This window comes from Geospiza fortis, unplaced genomic scaffold (genome assembly GCF_000277835.1).
Source record: "Geospiza fortis unplaced genomic scaffold, GeoFor_1.0 scaffold16, whole genome shotgun sequence".
Taxonomy (NCBI): domain Eukaryota; kingdom Metazoa; phylum Chordata; class Aves; order Passeriformes; family Thraupidae; genus Geospiza; species Geospiza fortis.
Genome location: NW_005054302.1, coordinates 12,966,515 through 12,990,572, shown reverse-complemented (window position 1 = coordinate 12,990,572; position 24,058 = coordinate 12,966,515). Strand labels below are relative to the sequence as shown.

At 37.4% G+C, this 24,058-nt stretch overlaps 1 protein-coding gene across 1 annotated transcript in view; it reads left to right on the top strand.

The window, feature by feature from the left end:
* Positions 1–24,058, top strand: part of TMEM135 (transmembrane protein 135) — a 156,576-nt gene that overhangs the window by 3,239 nt on the left and 129,279 nt on the right. The window contains exons 2-3 of the mRNA XM_005417825.2: positions 6,765–6,892; positions 12,344–12,436. Of these exons, the coding sequence (XP_005417882.1) occupies positions 6,765–6,892; positions 12,344–12,436 (221 nt within the window). The remainder of the gene's footprint in view (positions 1–6,764; positions 6,893–12,343; positions 12,437–24,058) is intronic.

Genomic DNA, 24,058 nt, shown 5'->3' with positions numbered 1-24,058 from the left:
AATGCCTGTTTTTTAATTAAAGCTGCCTGTGTTTGCACAAACTGAATGTCTCCATATGCAAGACTTATGAGACTCACTAAAAAAAAAAAAGTTGCTTAGCATCTATCCCTGCAGAAGAATCCCTAAACAGTCTTTCATAAATGTTGTAATTATACTTTTTGAAAACTATTTACCTTGATATCTTGAAGCTTCAATGAAAAAGTCCTTCCTCAGAATTTGCTGTATTTTCTTCCATCTGTACTTTGTTTTTACATTAGTCAAAGCTAAACGAAATCGGAAAGTGTCATCTTGTATTTTCAAAGCTGGAGAAGTCAGATTTCTAGAAATTCATAGAAGTGAGGAGAAGAAAATCATTTAACAGGGAAATTGCGTGAAGCTGGGAAAAGGCTGGAATACTGGCTTTGAGTTGTCTCAGCTTCCATTTCCCAAGATTCTGTTGATTTCACAAGTGTAAAGTGCTATTCATCACATGCTTTAGAGCAAAGACCTGTATTTCCTGTACATTTTAGACATTTGTTTGCTGGTAGTGCACAGTAGATAAATGTGCTCAGTCATTTGTATGAAGTCTTTGTAGGGTATCAGAGATAACCTGATCAGGTAACATTTTCACCTAATCTGAATAAGGTAAAAATTGTTTGTTTGCTACTTTGTAGTAGCAATTCTAGAACTCATTCTTCTAACCTTTTGCCTACAGGATGGCAAGAGTCAGTCATGCCATTTACCTTTCCTTTCTCTTAGTCTGATTGTCTGTTCTCCACCTAATTTAAGACAGGCTCCCTCCCTCACTTTCCAACCTGACTTCTGTCCTGCCCTTTTCCCTTTCAAGCACAGGTCTCCCTCTCCCCACGTACTTCTCCTGCCTTTCCTTCCCAGCACCACCCCCTTCCTCCTCTGTATCTGCTGCCCTTCCTTCTTGCTGCTAAAGGGCACAGCCAGAGCACAGCTTGAGCACTGGCCCGAGCTGACTCTTGGCTTACTCCTGGCTCTGACTCCAGACACCTCTCCCACACAGATCTGCTGGCATAGAGGAGAGGAGCAGCAGGCCTAGGGCAGTGTGGGTGCCAGCGGGTCTGTTTCACATGTCCTCTGCACTGAGGGCTGCTTCAGCCATCTCTTCAGAACAGATGTAACCAGAGTCTGCTGCTCCAGTACAGATTTTAATGATCCTCTGCACTTGCCCTATTTTATTGATTTTTTTTTCTTTCTTAATTTCTTTGCATGCTTATTTTCTTACTTTTGATTCTCATTTTGGTTTCACTTCTAATATTTCTTCATACTTGTGCCATATCTGCTTCTTCCTGTGCCTAGAATAATCTTCAGATTTTTAGATGCCAGTTGCTTCTTTCTCTTTCTGTGTCAGAAGGGATTTTTTTTTCTACTTAGGATTCCAGTGCTGCTGTTTTCCTGAGCCCTGTTTGACCCATCAATAACTATATTCTGTATCTTCATCTCCATTCTTTACTCTGTAACCTCTCTAGGAATAGGATAGCATTGGATATCATATTGTCAGAGACACAAATGCTATCAGCTGTTGTATAAATATAAAGTGCTTTTCCTTCCTCTGCAATGTCAGTGGGAGGGACATTGGTACAAGTACAGCATGGGCCAGGGAGCTGCAGTGCAAGCAGCGTGTGGCAGCTGGCAGGTCACTCCACAGGTAAATCTGGAGGCAATAACAGCAAGAACAACTCTTACTGTGCGAATGAATTATTCTGAAAATGGTTATAGGTGGGACAGAATCACCAGCCAAAGATCAAGCTGAAGTGTGAGTCTCACATCACTTTCCTGGATGTATGCACATTGCTGTGGGATTGGGCCAGAGGTTGTTCCCAAGGATGGATGCTGCACATTGGCTGTGCTGCTGATGCTTCACGGTGCTTTACACGCAGCTTCCCTTGGGAGAGCTGTTTGAACTGGTCCTGAGCAAAGGTGGGGAGCCAGCTAACACCAAAGGGAATCCTCTCTTACCTGCCAGCATAGATAGAGTTGTCAATATCATCTTTGTGAGGTGTGCAAGAGGGCTGTACTGCCCAGACTGTATTCTAAAATACTCTGGAATTTTGTGCTGTGAACCATTGTGTATTTAAAATTAGGATGGGGAGACTAGGGAGGATGATAGTGTTACTGTGGAACATGCTTCTGGATGCCAGCTTGGATCTCTGGGTTAGGCTGTCTTCTTTCTTCTGTCCAATCCAGTACCTAGAGTTGCTGTGATGGTGGTATGTGATTGTCTTCTTTTGGGTATCTGTTCATCTTAGTACTGTGCAGTGTCCTGTCTCTCTCCATGTTATGAATGACATGTAGGTCACTGTCTTCTTGCCTTTAGATTCTTCTGGAAGCTGGGTTAAATATGACTAAAATTAGCCTAGATGTTACTAAAGTAAGAATCTGTGACTTCTTCATTCCAGGCTGTGATCATTTCACTCTGTTCATGTGGCTTTCGGGCCATGCTGTGAAAATGCTTTCATAAATTGAAAATAAATGAAAGAAACCTTTTGCTGAGATATGCTGAGAATTTAAAAAAAATCATATAATGAATTAAGGTGAACTGAAAAAATTATGCTCAAAGATGCAAGGGGTAACCAGGAACCTGTATCATGGTAATGTTGGAAATCAGGGAAAGCCTCAGCCTTGGCTGACTGAGCAAAGATCTTGGTAAAGACACTGCAAATACTGAGAACTAGCAGCGACTGTTTATCAAGGAATAAATCTGTTCTCTTAAGTTGGTATAACTTTACAGTAGAGTGCAAGAATTTCAGGGTAGGAGGAAAATCCTTGAAAATTATGCTGAGTTAGACATTTCAAGGAGAATGAAATACAGTCTCCAACTCATTTCAGTAGAAGGAAAACAAATAGTAAAGATAAGTTGTCATGGAATGGGAGTGATTCCAGGCTTGAAGGTAATGTAGATGTCTTTAAACAATATGTGTGTACTGTTTTTAGTTGGTTGGGTGATATGGAAAATTTAAAAAAATCCAAATCAAAACAACTCAGCCCACTGATGGTGATCCTCATGTAGCATCTCGCATGAGACAGGGCAACTCAGAGAGCAGGAGGCACATTGTTCTTCTTCAGAGTATTGCAGGAACTGGGTTATGAAATTAAACAATGTGGGAGCCAGGTTTTGTAATCTGTGAAATCAGGAAGGGATGAGCTAACTAAGAAAAAACAAATCTGAGTGTTTCAGAGGACACATGAGAAAGAAGTTGCTTATTTGAATAAGTGTCTTTCAAAACCCAAGTGTTACCTGAGGGTATTTTGAGATTCAGTTACTCCAAAGCACTTAAAAACAATTTTTATAAAACAAATGAGTAATGTTGTTGTAAAATTTGTAAAAAGTTGCAAATGCTTCTAAAAGAACATATAAATAGTTGAATATGATTTTGAAAGAAATCTGACATGTATTTGTAGCTCTGCCCACCATTTGAGTAATCTAAGGTATTTTCATAACTGTTTTAAATACTGGAGATTACTTTGCTTTTATCATGTGACTTATTTCATAAATTTTTCCTTGGGGTTTTAATGACTTGCAGCATATGGATTATATAAACCATGTGCATGGTTGTATTGGTAATCTCCAAATTTGCATTTTAAAGGTGCCTCAACATGTCAGATAGTTGTGCTTATAAATGCTATTGACCTCTGCTTTCCTAAGGATTTGTGTCTACATATTTCTATAGGGTTTTTAAAATTCTTTCTTTTTTTCTTTAATAAAAGTTTGTTATGATGGCGGTTGATTTCAGCTGGATCTAGTGAAGGAATGAGAGACAGTAGTGCTTGTTTCCATTTTCCATCAGTCAGTGTAGCAGGTGTTGTCTAATTCCACCAAATTTTGATGGAGGGGTAGTCCTTGAAGTCATACACTTTGCACAAATTTAGGACATGATTAAGGAGGGAGGATGGAGGAGGGAGAGACAAAAATGTTGTACACAGGACAGCGGAATTGGCAGAAAGCCTGTGGTGTTTTTAGCCTGCTGTGTAACCTGTCCAACTGTATGTTGGTCAGCCAATTAGTACATTAATTAAGTCAAACTATCCTTTGTGTGCAATGCCTCTTGTGGAATGCGTAGTTCAGGGATATAGGTGAGGATTAAGGATGCTGGAGGTGAAGCTGAGGTTACTGTGGTTGGATGATGAATACTTGTAGGCGTTACATGACGCATTGTGAAAATAATCAGGCTTGGCTGGTGCCTCAAATCATGCTTGGCTTTGAGTCTCTTGTTCCTTTTCTGCTGGAACACCAATAGCCTAGCTCTAATCTTGCAGTAGACTATGTAGCTGTGGTTTAGGGATGGTGTTGGAGTTGTGTATATTTTTTCCGTGGTTAGGACACAATAAATAAATCCTGATTTTTTTTTTTTAGATCTATGGGGCTTAGCATTTGCATATAAAGACTAAATTAAAAAAGAAAAAAGACTTGTGTAATGATATTCCACAAACTGAGGTATCATGAAATTGGTGGACTGAATTTTTATAATTACATTTTTTATGTTGGAGAGTCAAAATACATATGTGTGAATTCTACAGTTAATGCTAGAAAATATTTTTCCTATCTGTTTCTTTATTAATACTGACCAGTTTTTTTTTTTCAAGGCATCTGTTATCATTGTTATGGAGATTATTATTTTGCCAAGGAAGTACCCACTGGATGTCCTAATGCCCTTTCCTTCCATTCTTTCTGCTGTTGGCATCCACTGCTAAGCCTTGACCAGTGCATTTATTGTAAGAATTTGGTTTTCATCGCAATGTCCTCCCAGCTGACTTGAGTGAAGTGTATCCCAGTGGGAGCCGTGAACCGCTGCATTCTGACATCAGATTTCATAACCTTTCTGCACTTTAATAGTACTTTCCTGAAATGTGTGGCACTGATAGGGACACCAAAATGGTATCCTGAAATATCTGGTATTTTTTCCATGTAATCACATCACTGGTAGTAGAAGAGTAGAAGAACTCTATAGTCTCCTCCTGCCTGCTTTCAGCCCTACACAGTATTTAGCTTCGTTGATGTCTATAAAGCAGGTAGAAAATTTAAGCTTTTATAAGCTTTTTTTTTACTTTAATTTATAAGATACCGATCTTTCTGTGTTGCACTTCTTACGCTTTGGTCTGAGGGAGTAAGGCTTCATGCTTTGGTGTAAGGACTGTGTTCTTAAAACAAAAAAATTGTTATTTTGTTCCAATGTTCATGTCCTTCCTACAATATGCTAGAAATAGCTGAGTGGGTAGCATCTAGTTATCTGGCATTTAGACTACGTTAAGACTTTCCTTCAGTAGAAAAATTATCTGGATTGCATTATTGCCTAATCCATTATGCTCAAAGCAGTCTTGATACTTGATTAAGTAATGTGTAAATCTGTTTTCAGAGGTCTGTTCATGCCTTTCCTCTTAATCCTTAGTTCAAGCTTCATTTTGGAAGTAAGATTTTGGCAGAACTTTCCCATGGTTAGTTTTAGTGGAATCTTCAGCCAATCTCTGATTCTAAAACATCTACTTGCTATTCAGTGGACAGTGTTTGGGGAGAATATCTCTGTCTCACAGCCAAGCCTTTGAGATGCGCTGGCAGCATGGGTTTGACAGGATGTCTTTCTTTCTTCTCATTAGCACTAGCAATATGAAGCTTGCTCTGTTTCTCTAAGCATTGACCAAAAACTCCATCCACTTTTGAGATTCCCGGGGAGATTAGTGCAGCTAAAGATAATTGTTGTATTGCATTAGAGATCAATCTTGCAAATAATAATCCTAGTAGAATGCAAAATTGTCTCATGATGCACTCAAAGTATACTTTCATGGAGTCATAAGAGCACATAGGCTGAAGGGACCTTGGGAGGCCCTGAGGTTGCTTGAGGACTTTTCTAGTTAAGTTTCAAGGGTCTTCAGAGGTGGACAATCCACAATAATTGTCAGTAATCTCCTCCAATATTCAGCCACCCTCAAATGAAAACTTTTTTTCTTTAGGTCTAACCAGAGTTTCCCATACTGCCTCTTGTCTTAGCCCTGGGTACCTCTGAGACAAGCCTGGTTTGTTACATCTTCCTGTTAGCTAAGTGCAGAATTTCTGTGGACAAAAAAAAAGTTTGAAGACCTTTAGTGTTTGAGTCACTAAATAAGCTATTCTTATTAATACCTGGGACATACATTAAACTGAACAAAAAGAATATTTATTCTTTAGATTGAGCCTGTTTTCTGCTATAAGCAGTTTTTTAGGTAATATACCAATTCTGTGAAATATGTCAGGAATGTACTGTTCTCCCAGCTGATCATGTGGGAGAAGCTGAAATGTCATATTTCTTGAGGACTTGCAGTTATTTTATTGAAGTAGAAAACGTTTAAAAATACATCACCACTTCACAGGCACAGTGTAAAGTGTGTATTTGGATTACTTAAGTGAAATTCTGGCCATAATTATGTGATTGTCCAATTGTCTCAAAGATAGAACTCTGTAGATATATCAACATCTTATAAGTTTTGATATCTGGCAGACAATGTTTCTGACAATTATGGCCAATGTTAAGAAGGTAATAAAATTCCTCCTATACTTCCCATTTCATATTGCTTGATGTATTTCCTGGTATAAATTTTGTAACGGCTGGAACAAGTTCAAAGCGAATCTTTGTGGTATTGTCCATAAAGTTTAATAGGGTTTGTTTTACTACTTAAGTGGGTATGCCTCATTTTCTGTTTTTCTGTTTCTTTACCATGTGGAAAAAGTGCCTAACTGAATTAAAGTCTGTCCTCCATTTTTTTTTTCTTGTCTTCTCTCTCAGGTTGCAGCTATTCTCAGGAAACGAAAACTTGACTATTATTTGTACAAACTGCTACCTGAGATCTTGCAGTCAACTTCCTTTCTGACAGCAAATGGGACCTTGTATATTGCTTGCTTTTGCATTCTAAGGTTGGTATACTATCCTAAAAATGAAATGTAATAAAGCTATTTTTGTGCAACTTTTCAATTTGTATAATAATTTTTCTCTTTTTCTAACTGACTTGTTTGTAGTGCTTTGAAATAAGAAAAGCTACAGCAATCATCTTGATTTCTGAATTTACCATTTGAATATGAAACTTTGTTTTTTAAAAATTACTTTATTCTCATTTTTGTAATCTTCTAAATGAGTAAACAAGTAAAGGTATCCACTTTGCTTCTTTTTCTCTGTTTTACAGATTCAAAATACATTGTTACAGGAAATTCAGATAATTTCTAGAGGGGAGTTAAAATCGCCTAATCTGTCTTTCGTAGAAATAATTGATGTAATTTGATATTGGTTTCTATTTTCCTCATGCAGAGGCTGTGGTAACTTTTAATTATACTGAACTTTATCCAGTTATCCAAGTTTGTACTTATGATCGTAAGTGAAGGAAATCCCAGCACAGCTTCTGGGATTCTGTAAGATACAGACTTTCTCTGAAAAATAAGCATAAAAGGCATCTCTGCATTCTGTTTCCAGCATATATTTCAAGTAACTATCAGGATAGTTAATAATTAAAAGTTGCTTTTTATTAATATGATTATGAATTTATTGTAAGAGATGTTACACATAGACATGTAAAGCCTACAGGAGCTGTGAATGTTTGAAAGTTAACTCACAGCATACTCACCAGCTCCTCTAAAAGATAAACCCCTTATGCCCTACTTCTAAATCTGTTTAGAGGCCTCTCATCTTTCCTTCAAAGGTGGAGGAGAAGGCAGAGAAGAAGAGGAGTTGGCTGAGGAGCCGTGGAATGGTTTTCAAGTAAATAATTCTCAAAGTTCAAAGTGCATCTATAAGTAATGAGCTCTAAAGAATATGATGTTTTGTAGCAATCTAGGTTAAAGTAATATTGATTAATCTTTATTCCTCTGAACTAGAGAGCGCTGTTCCTTATTCTGCCATGTATTTGCCTGTAAATCTGCAGTGCTTTATTCCAATGCTATAGTTAAATGTTATTCTCTAAATTAAGCTGCTATGGTTTTAAGTTGTATGGTTTTCAGCGGTTCCTCTTACAGAGGATATTAGCCATCTAACAGATCCATGACCATGCCTGTGCTGGTCAGTGAAGTAGGTAAGAGATTAGTGTCTTGCTCTGGCATGGCATCACTTTCACCTATGTAGGCATAGCAGTTCAAACTGTTCTGACCTCCAGAACAGCATGGCCAGATGCAGACTCTATAATGGAAATGCTGCCTAGCTCACGTGCCCTCCAAGTCTCCTCGAAGCATTGTTTGGGTTGACCTAGGTCAGAACCATGTAAAGGACAATTCCAATGATTGTCACATTCCAAAAACGGGACAAGAAACATGTGTAAGTGCTTACCCTGCCATTTATACAGCTGCACGGTAACCAACCAGCATCTTGGGAGGTGTACATGCTTTTTCTCTTGCCCCTGAGGAGCAAACAGCTGCAGGAGAATCCTTGCTGGCAGAGTCTCTGCACACTGCCCACCACCTGCAATTGCAGGACTTCCAACTAAAAAGTTGTTGGCTGGAGTGCTGATTGAAACTGGTGAACTGAAATCACTAATAGAGGTAAAACAAGTATTTAAGGCAGCCATGGTAATGGTGCCTGTTGAAGTACATGAATGTCCAGATATAGTGAGAATTTTGCAGCTTTTCTGTCCAAAATGAAATTCAGAGCCTCAGCAATTAAGTGATTAGGATATGTAAGAGCTGTTAACTGACATTTTAGAAAACAATGGATAACATGATTGTTATCCATAGCAAGAAGAAATGTTTTTTCTGACATGGATTGTTATCCATGTCAGAGAAGAAATACTGTCCAAACTTGTATCCCTTGAAGAATGAGTACCTACCTGGTGATGATCTGTGTGGTGCATTTTCCATGTATTCCCAGGTGCCTGTGACAAGAATGCTTGCTTAGGACTCGTCAAGAAGAAAGGTCCTCTGTCTTCCAGGAATTAGTAAATGATTAGCAGGTAGTTAATATATGTGAAACAAAATAAGGCATAAATAATAGGTTTCCACAGTAGAATAAGTTGCAGTGAAGTTCCTGTTATGTCCTTTGTTTTGGAATACCTAAGGAATCTGGAAGAGGGGCTGATTACTAGTATGAGAGATTGTGTGAGATTATTTAGGGTACAGAAATCTAAAACTGAGTCTCATCTATTTCAGAAAGATCTGTTGATTAAAATCACTTATGGAATTTGATAAAGTGCAAAGTAAAAAAGCAGCTCTGTCCTTACTCAGGGACAGGCTTTAAACTAGCTGCTATTTATCAGGAAGGTGTTTGAGGATTGTTATGGGTAGGTTCTTTGAACAAGTGACTTCAGCACTTGAATATGGTCAAGGAGCTGACTGAGTGGTGTTTGGAGAAAAAAATGAGACTGCACCAGGAAGCTGAATGAGTACATGACACCTTTACAAACTGAGCTCTGTATGCCTTTTTAAGAGTTTCTCCTAAGATCATAATGTTGAGAAGTCATTCACTTGAAATGTACTTAATATCTTGTATTTAATATACTTGTCTTGCAGCTTGAGTCATATAAGCTTGCTTCTCTCACCTGCTCTTGGGAGATTGATGGAGGATGGAAATGTGATATTTCAATCCTTTATTTTTAACCAATTTGTGTCTTTTTAATGTTTGTTTTCCTAATATTTTGATTGAAGTTGTATTATTCTTTGAACTTATTGCTGTGTGATACAGGGTATTCCTTTGGTAGCCTCTGAGGGCAAGAGTAATGGTATGTGATTATCTAGGCCAGAAACATTTTAAACCATCAAAGAAATACCAGTACTTCTATTTCTGCATAACTGGCCTGAGTATTTCTGAAGTTGATATGCAACCATGGAAAGAGATTGTTTGAGGCTGTGAAGATCTAGATGCTCTCCATCTGGTTCTAGATAGTGATGAGAGATTGGATGTGATAGATTTGTACTATAGGACATATGCTACAGTTTTTATATCTGTTTTTGCTTGAAAGGTATATTCTAGCAGCAGCAGTAACTCAGAAGCAGCATTGTCCACCAAGCTTCATGCGGTTGATTGCTCTTGCCCTCCTGGAGTTCTAGACCAAAGCAATGGAGTAAGGGTTTATAGCTGTTAACTCATATTCATGGTAGTTTCTTCCTTTCAGCTAGGAAAAACTACAAAATTGAAATGGATGAAAATTTTCAAGGATGTAAACTTTAGGCAAGAATGTGGAATTAAAATTATTCCAGGCATTGTTTAATACTCTTACAATTTCACAGGTGGGTAAAACGTCAAAAATATCTAAATCCAATGTCAGCCATGACTTAGGCAGTGGGTAGATGTTCTTGTTTTGGAAGAGATTGCCAAGCTAACTTGACTGACTTTCTTTTAGCTCCTATTTTTTTTGTGTGGTGAATTAGGGTCTGTGTACAGGCTGCTCTGTTGGCAGAGCAGTGAGGGTGATGATCTCTGTGAAGGATGTGTGACAGTCCAGCTGGGGCTGTAATCTCTTCCACTGGTGAGATCCAGCAGACTACATCTGTCTGGGCTTTAGATGGAAGTGCTGGGTTCCTGTGTTGACAGGCATTGCATCTGTTAAATGAAAGGTGTGATTTTTAGGTTTATGGTTCAATTACATGTAAAACCTCACAAAGACATGGTTCTGTTAGTCTATCAACTAGAGTAATTAAGTTTGTCCATATACAACTTGTAGATTGAGGAATTAGGTGCATGATCTCATAGAGAACTCCTCATTCTTACTCCAATTTCTATCCATAGAACATGTGAAAATAACCATGCAAGTAATAACAAAACCTAATTTTCATTTACTTTAGGAGAAGTTTAAATGTTTCAGTTAGTGACTGTACATTTTTATTTCCACTGGACTTTATTATGTAAAATGTGTTACTGTTGTTTCCGAAATCTTCTCAAACCAAACATGCAGGCATTTGTAAAAGGATTCTAAACCATGCCAAAAGAACAAATTACTGTTTCTTTCCCACAGAAAAGGCATTTGTTCTGTTATTTAACAGGTGTGTCTGGTAAGATGTGTTCATACTTATTAAGATGCTTAAAATGACTTCCCTGAAACTTCATACAGTAATTACTTTCTGAGAGAGTCCTAATAATGAACTTTAGCTCCTGCAGCATTTGGCATTGTCATCCTGAGAAATTATCCTTTTGCAGCCGTGGGAATGAGCAGTGTGTGTAATTGCCATTACATCACTTGCTGCTGATACACTGGCTCTCTTTTCACTTAGGAACATAAGCTGGCATTGCTCGCTGGTAATGTTATTTTTGCAGAAGTATGAGATGAGGCTGCTCATGCCTTTGACGGCAAGACTGAAAGTGAGCTAATCAGATGGTGTTGATTAATTATTTTGGTTCTCTATTCTGTCTTGTCAATGTGAAATTTTGTCCAAGAAAGTATCCTCTTCTACCATGTGTTTGCCATTTTGTTTGTTTGTTTTGTTTGCTGTGTTTTTAGAAGGGCAGACTCCATTGTAGTGCTTTGTTTTCTTACTGATTGTGCTTGTCAGCTGAGCAGCATTAGTATAATTGAAGTATGTTTCTTATCATGCTACCAAATGTCACAACTCTGACTCGTTTGCCTATGATTGGCCTGAATAAGTTTGAAGGTGCAGGTCTCCTCAGCAGACCAAAGATGGTGGGTGACATTGTGTCTGGCATGCAGTTTGGCTTTCTTCCTTTAATAATCACAAATTTATAGAAAGATTTTCTTAGATATTGCCACTTGTGTAACAAATTATTTTTTTTCAATTCTTATTGTTGAAGGAATTTTGGTAGTTGAAATTGTGTGGACTCTAAAAGAAATCCAGATCTAGCTGCCAAAAATGAGAGCTTACCCAGCTTAATAGGACTGGGAATTCACTGTTGCATCCACTTGTAATGTAGAGACCGATTCCTTGGCTTACTGTAAATGTGCATTTTCCTGTTTTTAGCATCAGTGGATTGTCTGTTTGGAGTGTGGCATGTATTATAATTATTTGATTTGATTTCTGTCTCACCTGACTGCATCACTTGTTCCACAAGGCAGATCTTCCTGAACATCCTACTTTTATTTGGACAAGTAGCAAAGAGATGAGTGTCTATAGGGTCTTTTAGAAGATTTTTTTGTAATTAGTATCTGCAACTTTTCAATAATATGTGTTGGAAGACACTGATTTCCTGGAAGAAAAGTAGCCGCTTAAATGAAATGAATACATTAATGAAGTGTTTCAGGTATTTATGAAGCACTTTGGCAAGTCCTCTGAGAATTCTCAAATTGTAAAAATACAACGATTAGTGTTTATTAGTAAGCACAGATAATTGTAAGAAGACAAAGTTAATAAATAATTTGTAATTTTGTAATACAGATAAAATACAGTGTGGTGCATGAATGTTCCATTTGCATGTAATATGTGTCTAAATTACTTTTTCAGGAAGATACTTGGAAAATTCTACTTTTGGTCTCCTGGCTTTGGTGCAGCTTTACCTGCTTCTTACATGGCTATTCTCATTGAAAGGAAAAGCAGGTAGGACTTGTGTTTATGGATTTTCAGCTTAATATAATAATGTTTCTTGTTTTGGTCGTTTGATAATTGACATTTGACAGTTCAGTGGGCTTATTTCAGAGTGCTGGATATTACAATTCATCTGAAATAGTGTTTTTTTGCAACCTTAAGTTTAAATCTAGAAAGCTACAGTGAAAAAACACTTTACAAACATTCAGTTTCATGTTTGTGGTTTGTTTTGTTTAATGTGCAATTGCATTGCTCAGAATTGCCTGATAAAGCTTGGTTGCTTAGGGCTCCCTAATGAAACTTTTGTTTTGTTCTTGTTTGTTTTTTAAAATATAATTTGAGCAATGTTTGTAATTAGTCACAAAGAAGGAGAATGCTGATGACTTGAGTTAACAACTTGACATTGGTTAAGATGGAGGAATTACAGGACATTGTGGAGAAAATTGTGGGTGAGTCGAAATAATTCAGATTGGATGAAATGTAGTGGTACAGAAAGCAAACCCTTTCACTTAAGGCAAGGTGCAGAAGTTCATCTGTCAGAGGTGAGTTCATTATGAAAGTATTAAGAGGGGGAAGAAAACTCTAAGTAATCCAAGGATAGCCCAAAGCTGCCATTTGTAATGTGCCAGGGAAGATGGCAGATGAAATCCTGGCTTGTAAGGTTTTATTAGTGGAAATTCAATTTATGTTGGTAGCTTGTATAAATAGCGTCAGTTACAACACTTTCGTAATTTACTGTGGAGTGAGATGCTTGAGGCAGCTGGTTAGTAAGTTTAATTTAAGGAAGAGAAGGTAAAAGAAAGGTAAAGTAAAGGATTACTCTTTTTAAAAAGATAGTGAAGGAGGTAGTACACGTGGTGTGAATGCGCTTTAGATTCCTGTGGATGTCTGAAACTTCCTTAAGCAGTCATTTAAAAATAATGGCAAATATGTATCATTATGTTGTTGACTCACTGTCAGGCCCCATTCCTGAACTTCAGCTGTGGAGTAAGCAAATCTGATGCCAAGTTTTATGTATGTCAAAGTTCTGTCCTTGTAAAAGAATGCGTTAGAGCCATTGTTTTTGAATATTTAGGACATGGAAGAGTTTCTGGAAGTATGGGAGCACTTCTAAATCACTTTGTTTAATGTAATTATAGAGAAAGTAATCGTAATTAAGTTACCAAATAATCATAATCAAATTACCAAATAAGTTAATTATCTTTTTCATGTCCTCTCTAGCTGACTGATTTTCATCTTGCAGTAATTACTTTGTAGAGATTGGATACATTTTATTAGAACTTTATCTAGTTACTTAGACTCCAGCACTTCTGTTGGCATCAGAGTATCATTTTGGGGGAGAGCAAATGTATTTTCTCCCTTTTATCAGTGGTAACACGGGCTTAACTTTTCCTACAGACTTGTTACTATGTGAGGCTTTTCTGTGCCTGACTGCTAGTATTTCTAGGTAACATTAAAGAGGAAGAAATCTGGCTGGTTGTCAGTCTGTGACCTTCTTGTACCTTTCAGAGTATTTGTGAGTGGAGAGTTGAAACTGCTTATGAGGCCAAACCTGTACAAGGTTTTTGTATAACAGCAAAACAACTATGAGAAAGTTGCAAAGCTATGCTTTTTAAGAGTAACAGAAAGAGTAGGCAAACAAATTTTATATTAAATGGGTTTTTCGAGACTTGTTTCTGGCAATGTATGGAAGCTGTGACGTGAACAGGATTCTATTTAGCATCTGAAATTTGAAAGAAATGGAAGTTGAAACAGATGTATGTGGAAGTGACAAAAGTATTGATACAACATGTATGCAGTGAATGATGCTAGAATACTTAATTTCCGTAGGGTTATTCCTCTTTCTGTCAGAATCCATGATTTGTGACCTAAGATATTTTGTCTAAAAATTCACATTATGTTGGATCAGTTAAAGGAATGAAGGAAATCTTGGTATTGCAGTATAACACATATATGAAAATGTGGAGTCATTGTTTGTAACGAAAGTGATTGTTAAAGGATATCAAGAGGTATTTGAAAGTTAGGGTTTTTTTTTAAATACGAAGTTGTTTGGTATGTTCTCAGATGGCAACTACGTATGATGTGCAAAATGCTGCTGCTGACAGTGAAATACGACTTTCTGATTTCACATCTGTTTGCCTGTTAGCTTCTGTTACAGGCAAAATCAAATTTTAATAGACTCACAGTCCCTTAGGAAACTGATGTTTCACATGGAGACACAGGGGCATTTTCAGTTATCTGCTGAACAGCTTAGAACAAATTGTAGTGAAAAATCAGGGAAGTGGGAAAAAGTCCTGACTTGAGTTCATAAACCTATCTCTAGCCCTTCAAATTGCTACTAGCAGCTGGCAGCAACATTGAACTTAATCACTTAATCTCTTCCCAAGTGGATACCCTATTTTAAGTACCTCACTGGCATTTGCTTGTGCAGTGTCCTTGTCAGTCCTGAACTTGGGAACAGCAGGCTTATAAATCAGATTTTCTTCCAAGTGTTGCTGTTCATGTGTGCCAGCCTTGTTGTATGTAATTCATATGGAAGAATGGGAAAAAGAGATAGATAGCTTGGCTAGGCACATTATAATCCTGAGGAGGAACATGGTTTCTAAGGTGTGACAGAATTAGTTTGATTGTAGATTTTATCTGTGTTATATGAAATTATAGATTTGCAGGACACTGGCAATGAGGAGGGGAGGGGCCATTGCATAGAAACTTCAAACAGAATCAGGAAATGCTCTGCACTATATTATGCTCCTGCAGGTCTATAAAGATATAAATGGCACATTAATATGTCCATGTGTATTCTATGTGATGACCATAAAATATAGTTGTCCTGTCTATGAAAACTAGTTTATCAGGATCTGTGGAAAGGGCCAAGGAATAAAAACACCTCTTAACTTTTTTTGTATGTGTATCCATAAATGTCCTGTAAGATTATTGAAAGGGAACTGGTCACATTATTATGATTAAGTAATGTTTTGATAAAAAACTATTTCTTAGATAAGAGTTGGATTTGGATACATAAACATGGAGATTATGAATCTGCACATTGCAAACACATATTCTATGCCTTTTGTCCCTTACTCCACTAGGAGGAAGTCAGAATTTTTCCCTTTTTCTAGTGCTCTCAAGCTTTGTGTATTGCCTTTGTTTTTACTGGCTCTAATTTGTATTAATTGTCAATATTTTAGTCATTCTTTATGTTTATATTGTTATAATAACTATGGATATATAATAATATGTAAGCAAGCTTCTAATAGGTGCAGTTGCATGATTGTACTTAAAAGAATATAATGTTCTTTGCAGATTCACCTGTTTTACATCTTCTATTAAAGAAAAGTGTGCAATTGTTTTGTCACAGAATTCAGTTTTGTAGTATTAGATGTTAAAGGCTGTGTTAATGTCTCCTCAAAAATAGAGATGATTCAGTTCCTTTAATTTCATTGAGTTTCCTTAGGAAATTATTACATTCATTTTATTAACTTTTGTATGGAGCTGTTTAACCATACAATCCTTGTTGGCTCCTACAGGAGATGTTTCCAAGTGGTGATCAGAAGAAATTTTATTTATAATTTTTAAAAAAGCATATTTTGCTTATGTCTTTTGGCTTCTGTTTGTAATTCCAAGTTACAGTCTCCTGTCATTTCTTTCAACACCTATTAAATGATATCCTCAAGAATTGAACATACAGTAAGGAGAAGATATGCGGCTTGGAGTGAAAGACATGGCACTACCTCATTCTAGAAGTACTGAAACTGTTAGAAAGCAAGGAAGTAACTGAATATACTTGTTAAAATTGTTGTGAATCAAGCTGTTGAAATGTGATTTGAGACTTGGCTGAAGCCAGCCTGTTACTGGAAATCTGATTAGATCAGTTGTACCTTGCTGACTTCTAAAGAAGTACCATAGCTTGGTGGAGAGCCTGTATTTAAGTCCTCTGTGAATACTTTCTAGGAAAAAATTGTGTTCTCTAAGTGTTTTGTAAATGTGCTGATATTTCAGAACCATTTTAAGTTGTGTTTTGCTAGTAGCTAAATGCCAAACTTCATTTTATTGGACTCTTGCTCAAGAAATCATGTATTAATGAATTTCAAGAACTATAAAGCTTTAAGAGGGGACACAATTCCAGTTTTAATTAAATTAATTGTCTTGTTGCCTGGCTGTTTTGGATTTTTTTCCTCTGCCTTTTGTAACTAATTAAGCTAGAGAAAGTTTAACTACAACGTCCTAAAATTTCTGTGGCATTTGTGAAGGGACACTTGTGGGGTTGCCCCTGCTTCTTCCTTAGGCTGTGTTAGTGTTTACATACTGGCTGTTAACATTATAGTGGCGCCTGTCTCGTCGCTACAGTTACAACTCTGTTACTGATGGTATTATAAAACTTGAGATTTAGGCCTTTTATAATTTGGTTGTAAAATCGTGCTCTGGGCAAGTATTTGTAATATGTTTTTAGTTGAAAACTTTGGGCATTTTTCATAAAAAAAAATCAGTGTGCTGGACTCTTAGAAAAATATTTAAAGCACATGCATTTAAAAAGTAAAGCAGTGCAACAGTGCGTGTTATAAAAGAGATCTGTATATGCACACATATATTTAGTGTTCTTGGAAAGAAAGTATTACTATGTATTTCTTGGGAAAGTGACAGAAACATTTGTGTGAGAACAATGTAGAATTTTTACACTCTATGTTTGTTCTGACAAAACATTCAGTGCTGTTAAGATTATTTGCTTGCCATAACTGCCATTAGTCTAAACACATTATAAAGGAGGAATATGGCAGCACTGTAATCGTAAAAAGTATACACTGTAAAGAAATACATGAATTTTGTAACTTTGTAACATTCAAATACAAATTTGTTAATGTATATTTCTTTATAGTAGTATAGTATATTTAGACTCGAGATGGTGATCTCCTTTCTCAAAAATGTTTTGTGGTTATTCAGTTTGATATATTTTAGTGAAACAGATAAATCACCATTTTGGTGGGGTGAGTAATCAAAACAAGTGAACAAACTCTTTTAACACAGCAAGTGTTTTTGCAAGCTTTAGTTGTACTTGATACAAGTGAGAAATTGAGAAAGCAAGCCATGTTGAGGGGTGATTTTTTCCATATTCTTTGTATTGTAGTGAAAAAACTCTGGAGTTTGGATCACTGACATGAGTATTTTGTGGTGTAATCTGATAAGGACACCTAGCAGGGAAACAAATTTTTTGGAATTGTACTCCTCTAGAGTGATTATTGGTGTGGAATATGGAGCCAGGCTGTAGAAGTTACTGGGAAAGGTTTCTGTTTCTAAACCAAAATATGTTAAATTTCATCGTACTTCAGCAACTGCCTTGGTGAAAGCCAGTGTTTGAGGATTTATGTTTTTATAGTAACAGTGCATGAACATTTGAACATGTTTTGCTGCATGCTTGGAGAGCTGCTACTGTGCTATAGTTCTAGAACCATCTCATAAAATGTTTTGGATTGGAATGGATCTAAAAGCTTGTCTAGTTCCAACACCCCTGCCATGGACAGGGACACTTCCACAAAAACAGATTGCTTTAAGTTATCAGAAGAAAGGGAAACTGATCATTCAAGACTGGGCGTGCAGAAGTCAGTCTGAAAGGTGCTGTGATGGAGGCAACATTGTGAATGGCAGGTAGCTCAGGATAGGCAGCTCTTGGGATATTTTTCATGGAAAAACCTGTGATAGGCTAGTATTTTAAACTAGAACAACTGGTGCTCTCTCTAAGGTATATCCCTGGCAGTCATAACTTTGTTGATATATTCAGAGAGTTTTCTGTTTGTCTTACTATTACTGAATCATGTATTAATTCTAGAAACAGTTTCTGGCATTTTTTTAACTGTTCAGTTAAATCAATATTAATATAGTCAGTTTTTAAGAACTGTCTTTTCTAAGCACAGGAGCAGGCAATTGCGGCATGTTGTAAGTCCAGAAAGTGGGCCAGAAGACCAGTTTGGCTGAACAGTGAACTCGTGGAGCTCAAGAGGAAAAGGAAACTGTGTGATCTCTGGAAGTGCAGTCAGGTATCATAGAAGGAGTACAGAGCTGCGGTTTGCATATGCAGGGAGAAGATTTGAATTAGTTTTTGGCCTTTCAAATCTGACTGAAACTAGTCAGTGCTGTATCTGACCACAGGGAAGGGCTTTTTAAAGTAGATTAATAGCAAGGAAAAGTCTAAAGAAAACACATTGATACTTGTTGAAGGTGATCACCTGACTAATAGAGATGTAGAAAGAGCAGAGACTGTTTTTTGCTTCCATCTTTGATAACATTGATAGGCTGCTCAGTTCTTTGATTTGGAGTACCACATGTATCAGTACAATCCATTTGCAGACACTGAAATTGTAAGGAACCAGTTGTATCAGCTGGATGTTCACAAGTCCATGAGGCCTGATGGGATTCATGCCAGAGTTCTGAAGGAACTATTGGGTGTAGCAACAGGACCTCTCAGTGTTACTCTATGTACAGGAAGGGTCTGAGGGAAGACCCAATAAGCTATAGACCTGTTGGTCTAACCTCAGTTTCTGGAAACATTCTGAAGATTATTCTGGGTAATATTGAAAGGCATTTAAAGGAACATCATGATCACCAGGCACAGTTAATGTGAGTTCACAAAGTGCAAGTCCTGTTTAACTTATTTGATGTCCTTCTGTAACCAGGTCACCCATCTAGTGGATGAAGGAAAGGCTGTCATTTAAATTGTAGCCATATTGTGAGGCTGTCCTGTGTGAAGGAGGAGGCTGTTCTCTGTGGGTCATAGAAAAATGCTGTGTTACTGGCATGGTATAAACTGTCTGCTCCATTTGTAAAAGTAGCTGCAGAGTAAAATTTGCTTCATTTATATGAACTGTGGAAACCACTTGGTTTACTGTGTGAGAAGATCTTCTCTCCTGTATGGTGTTCATAATTATTCCTACAGTAAGTCTATCCTTCATTCTTGCCCTTTACTCCTTGTGATTCTGTGTGTACACATAAGATATGGGTATAATCCTCATACTTCTGGATAAAAGAAGTGTTTGCACTCATCACTTGGACTTTCCTAACTATCTGAAATGTGTGTTTCTATTTCATACTGGTCATTTCTTTCCCACCAGTTGCATGATTCACCATTCTGTGTCTCATTACTGTCTAGGTAACTGTCTTAAACTAGATTTCATCCACTTGAGATAGCAAAAGTTTGGCAAGGTAAATTCTTTACTTGTGAACAGAGCAAGAAGATTTATTGGGAATCAGTGACTACAGTTCCATACATGTGTAGTCAGTCAGTCCAGGTTATAAACGATCCAGGACTTTACTGTTTCTGCTTAAGTATTCAGCAACCAAGTTTAACATTTAGGCTGCAGCATTTGAACGCTGTAAAAATTTGGTTCAGCTTTCTTGTGTGGTAGCTGAAGTCTTGCACAAGTTGAAGAGCAGCAGAGCAGCTACAGCTTTATAGTTGACAGTTCATTTTCAAGGATAACAGAGGCAAACAGGGAAGAATAGTGGAAGATCCCATGTGAAATATATACCTGTGATTCTGGAGACACTGCAGAATGCATTGCAGCATCTGGATGAGTCTGTAGAGACTGAGTTTATTTTCTCTCTGGTTTGTTAGTCAGGGCTGAGATGGATCATGCCGGACTATTTGGTTGCAATTGCTCAGTGGCCTCCACATCTCTTGAGTTTCAGAAGGATTTACCAGCGTAGGCTCAGCACCAGCCATGTGGCTGCTTCATGAATGTAAAGACATCTTGGGCAGCACCCATTAAACTCTGGCCTACTCTATCAGTGCACATGGGGCCAGCCTGGGTGAACAAAGGGCGGTGCTCAGGTCAAGCAGCAAGCTCTGATAGATCCCAGGTGGCTGTGCAGATGCCTTCCTGTCTTTCTGCATGGCTCCATGAGTAACTTAGACTTGATTGTAGTTAAAGTTTGATTTTTAAAAATGATTTCAAGAACCACTTTTGGCAAATCTGTTTCTGATATGTTCACTTTGTAGGCTGAAAACTTAAGTAAAAATGATTTAGTCATCTGCATAGCAGTATAATTTTGTATTCTTTGTTTTTCATCACTAGCCATAAATAACCCAAACCAAAATTTGTAAAACTTACAGTCCTGTTGAAATGCTGACAGATAAAATGTTAAAATTCAGACTGCTGCTGCACGTTGGACTACTCTGTGAGTCTGACTTAAATTCAAATGACACAAAGAGTGGATTAATTACTCTGTCCTGTCGGGTCAGCACTAGCATCCAGGACACACTCATTTGGACTTCCTTGGCTTAAGCAAACACTTAATACATCTTCTGTGTCTGAATGCTTGTGTGTAACATGTAGCTCCCAGAGGGGGAATAATAAATACTCTGCTAGTATAGAATAGACTTCAGATGCTGCTTAGGTGAGCTGGCTTGAGTGCTGACATTTACCTGGCAAGATAATATCCATGCCTAGCATGCCTCCAGTGCAGTGGCTGGAAGTCTTGGAGGGAAATTTTCTGTGCGGTGTTCCTCAGATCTGCTTGTAGGATATTGTTTTTAGGTACTATAGATGAGAGCAGCTTAAGTATTTGTTTCTATGCAAGCCACACCTATAAACCCTCTGTAAAAGAACTGACTTTTCTGGACCCTCATTGTTCCAAAGGAACTAAGGTTGTTGTTAGCTCCTGCAGCAGGAAAAGTGTGAAGGTAAAGACTTAGAATGGTAATGGTTTGCTAATAGTAATCACACAAAGCTTTTCTGTGGCAAAGATTACAGCACTATTCTTAGGCCAAACATCTTACTTCCCCTTCCTGGCCTCTCCCCTCCACATCCCAGGACAGAAAATGACATGTTTTTATTTCCTTTGGTAAGGAAATAAAATGCCATGTGTTGTAGTGTTTCTTGTAATCTAATGACCTCTATTCCAGATTGAATCTTTTTTGATAAAGTGAGTGTATGCCATTAAAACCTTCTCCTAAAGACAGTCTGTCTAAGAAGCAGGACCACTTAGACAGTCTGTCTAAGAAGCAGTATGGTATTAAAGGGTGAGCCTGGTATTAGGCAGGTTTCATGAATTTGGGCCAGTACCTGTTATTGCAATCCAGACTGCTCCAGCTTTGGTGAAAGACTGAAACAATATGTACTGTCAGGTAGTACAGCATAATTTGGTCTATGTGAAGGAATTTATATGGGCTCCATCTTGCTGCTTCAGTGATATGTTTTTCCTTTTAAGCTCTTTGGTGTCTGTTATTCATTCCTTCTGAGCAACGGACTGAGGAGCTAGCAAAAATGTTCCAATATCAACTGTTGGCAATTTGGATGTTTGAGCTTAATGCCAGAAAATAGTAGGTTCAAACTGGACTTGGCAATGGTTTATTTCTCTCTTTGGTAGGTGAAATGTCTCGTTAACATCTGTCTGTAGTATCTGGCACAGTACATCATCCAGTATTGATGTCCTGCCAGACACTGGCTTCTCAGTCAATAGGGATGTGTTGAAATGACACTCAGTCAAACTTGGTGTGGTTTGCTTGCCTTTCTAGAGAAGGTTCACATTGATTTCTGATGTTGCTGTTCCTTGGGACCCCTTGTGGGACCCCAATTATGGATGTAGGCACATTCTTAATAGGCACATTCTTCATCTGTCTTCTGAGTGATTAAATTAATAGTTCCTAACTGGATTTAAAGCCTGTTTTTAAAATTACTTAATAGGCTGTCATTAGAGGGTCTAAAGGGAGGGAAGAAAGCAAATGTCACTGTATATTGACAAGTCTAAATCCATACACTACTCCCCTTGGAAGTGCTAGTCTGCTGTTGCTGAATACAAGGGCATTTACAAGTTAGTCACACCATGTGAAAAGCTTCAATAGTTACTTGTTGGGGTTAGATTGATTTGTCAAATCAAATAGGTTTTTTTTTTTTTTTTACAAATTGTTTCAGGTGCTTTGTAAACTGTATAATCCTATCAGAAATGTAACATTAAAACATTATGACTCTAAAGAGAAAATTCGTTCTAAACATGCAAACACTACAGTAGCTATTAGTGTAACAGAATTGAAAAACAGTATCAGGCTGCTTAAGGCTTTTGAAATAGAAGAAATAACTGATGATTTGAGTAGCTTATCAAAAAACTTGTGTTGTGGACTGGACTGTCCCAAACTGTGCACAGAATGTGAATTGGAAAGGGAAAGCCAGCCATTCCAAGGGGCTTCTTGGGAAGCCTCTGGAGCTGCTTCTTGCTGAGCTGCTGTGAGCTTGTTTTGGGATATGCAGGTAGGGTGTGGTTGAAGGGCTCTTAACTTGAGAAGGGCTAGAGGGTAGAGGTTGAGAAGAATAGGTCAAATACTGGATAAATTTCAGCTGGTATTGGGACAGCCCCAAGCTGTCAACTGAAGGAGTGACCTTATATGACAAATTTTTCCTCCTTCTAGCCTTCTCACTCTCAAAATACACTGAGTATATGTCCAAGGCCAATGAATACTGGACATATTTTCAACTCTGAATTTTTTCCATGCCCTGTCCTGCTCTTCCTAATTTTTATTAACTGTTCTGTCCATAGTGTCCTATTTTACTTTGGAGTGGTAGTGATTGCCAACAGAATACATTAAACAATGACCTGCTGCTGCTGAGAGCCTCCAAAGCAGTTTTGTTCAAAAGTATTTGCTTTTGTGCCCTATGCTCATACCTTCCAGACAGAGTGGCCAAACAGCCCATGCCCAGAAAGAACTGAGTGTTTTCTTTGTGATTGACTGAGCTGATTAAAAACAGTTCAGTGTTACTATCAACAGTGCAAAGAAATTGTTATTTGGGGCCTTACTTAACACTAGATAGACCTTCTGTACCAAGAATGTGAATAATTTAAAAAATCCCAAAATCCTTCATTTCTTTTCTTGAGGTTTGATTAATTTGTTTTTCTTCTGTTATCTCCCAGTCAGTCATTCTATAATACTAATAAGCTTTTTGGAATCTTTTTATCTCTTCATGGAATCTTGTGAGGTTAAATCACACTTAAATTAAGAGGTTTTTTCCCCTCTGTAGGTCAGTGTTTGTTTTTGCCCTGTAGATACCATAGAGAAACTCAGAGAAAAGGAAGAGGGAGGGAATAGTGAAAGAAAATCTGTATAAAATACAGCATAAAGGAATTTAAAAAAATTGAACTATAGATGTTATCTTGTGTTGCACTTTCTGGAAACCCTGTAAGAATTATCGGTACTAATTTAACTGGAATGTATTACTGTAGATATATTTTAGTTTTGGCTTCTCTCCCATTCCAGTTTTCTCATACCCTTTCTTTGGCATGTGTTCAAATCATAGAACATGTTGAGTTTATTTTATTTCCTTTTAAGAGCAACAAATTCTGAGTATTTGCATAAAACCATTTTGTTTAACATGTAATGTGCTCCGAGCAAGAATTACTGATTTACAGTTTTGAGCAATTTCAATTTCTCCAGGTTGCAAAGTGTCCATTTCCTACTTTAAACAACCCAAAATATTCCTTTTAAAGGAATATTCCTTTTAAAAAAAGTAGGTCATGAGTCCTTAAACTGTACTTTTTTGAGATGAGGTTCTGAACATTATTTTTGTGCTAAAGACTTACCTGCTGGTCTTTACTAGGTTGAAAAGTTACCATGTTCTTTTTTGAAAACTCACTGCTTAGGTCTGTTTTCATAAT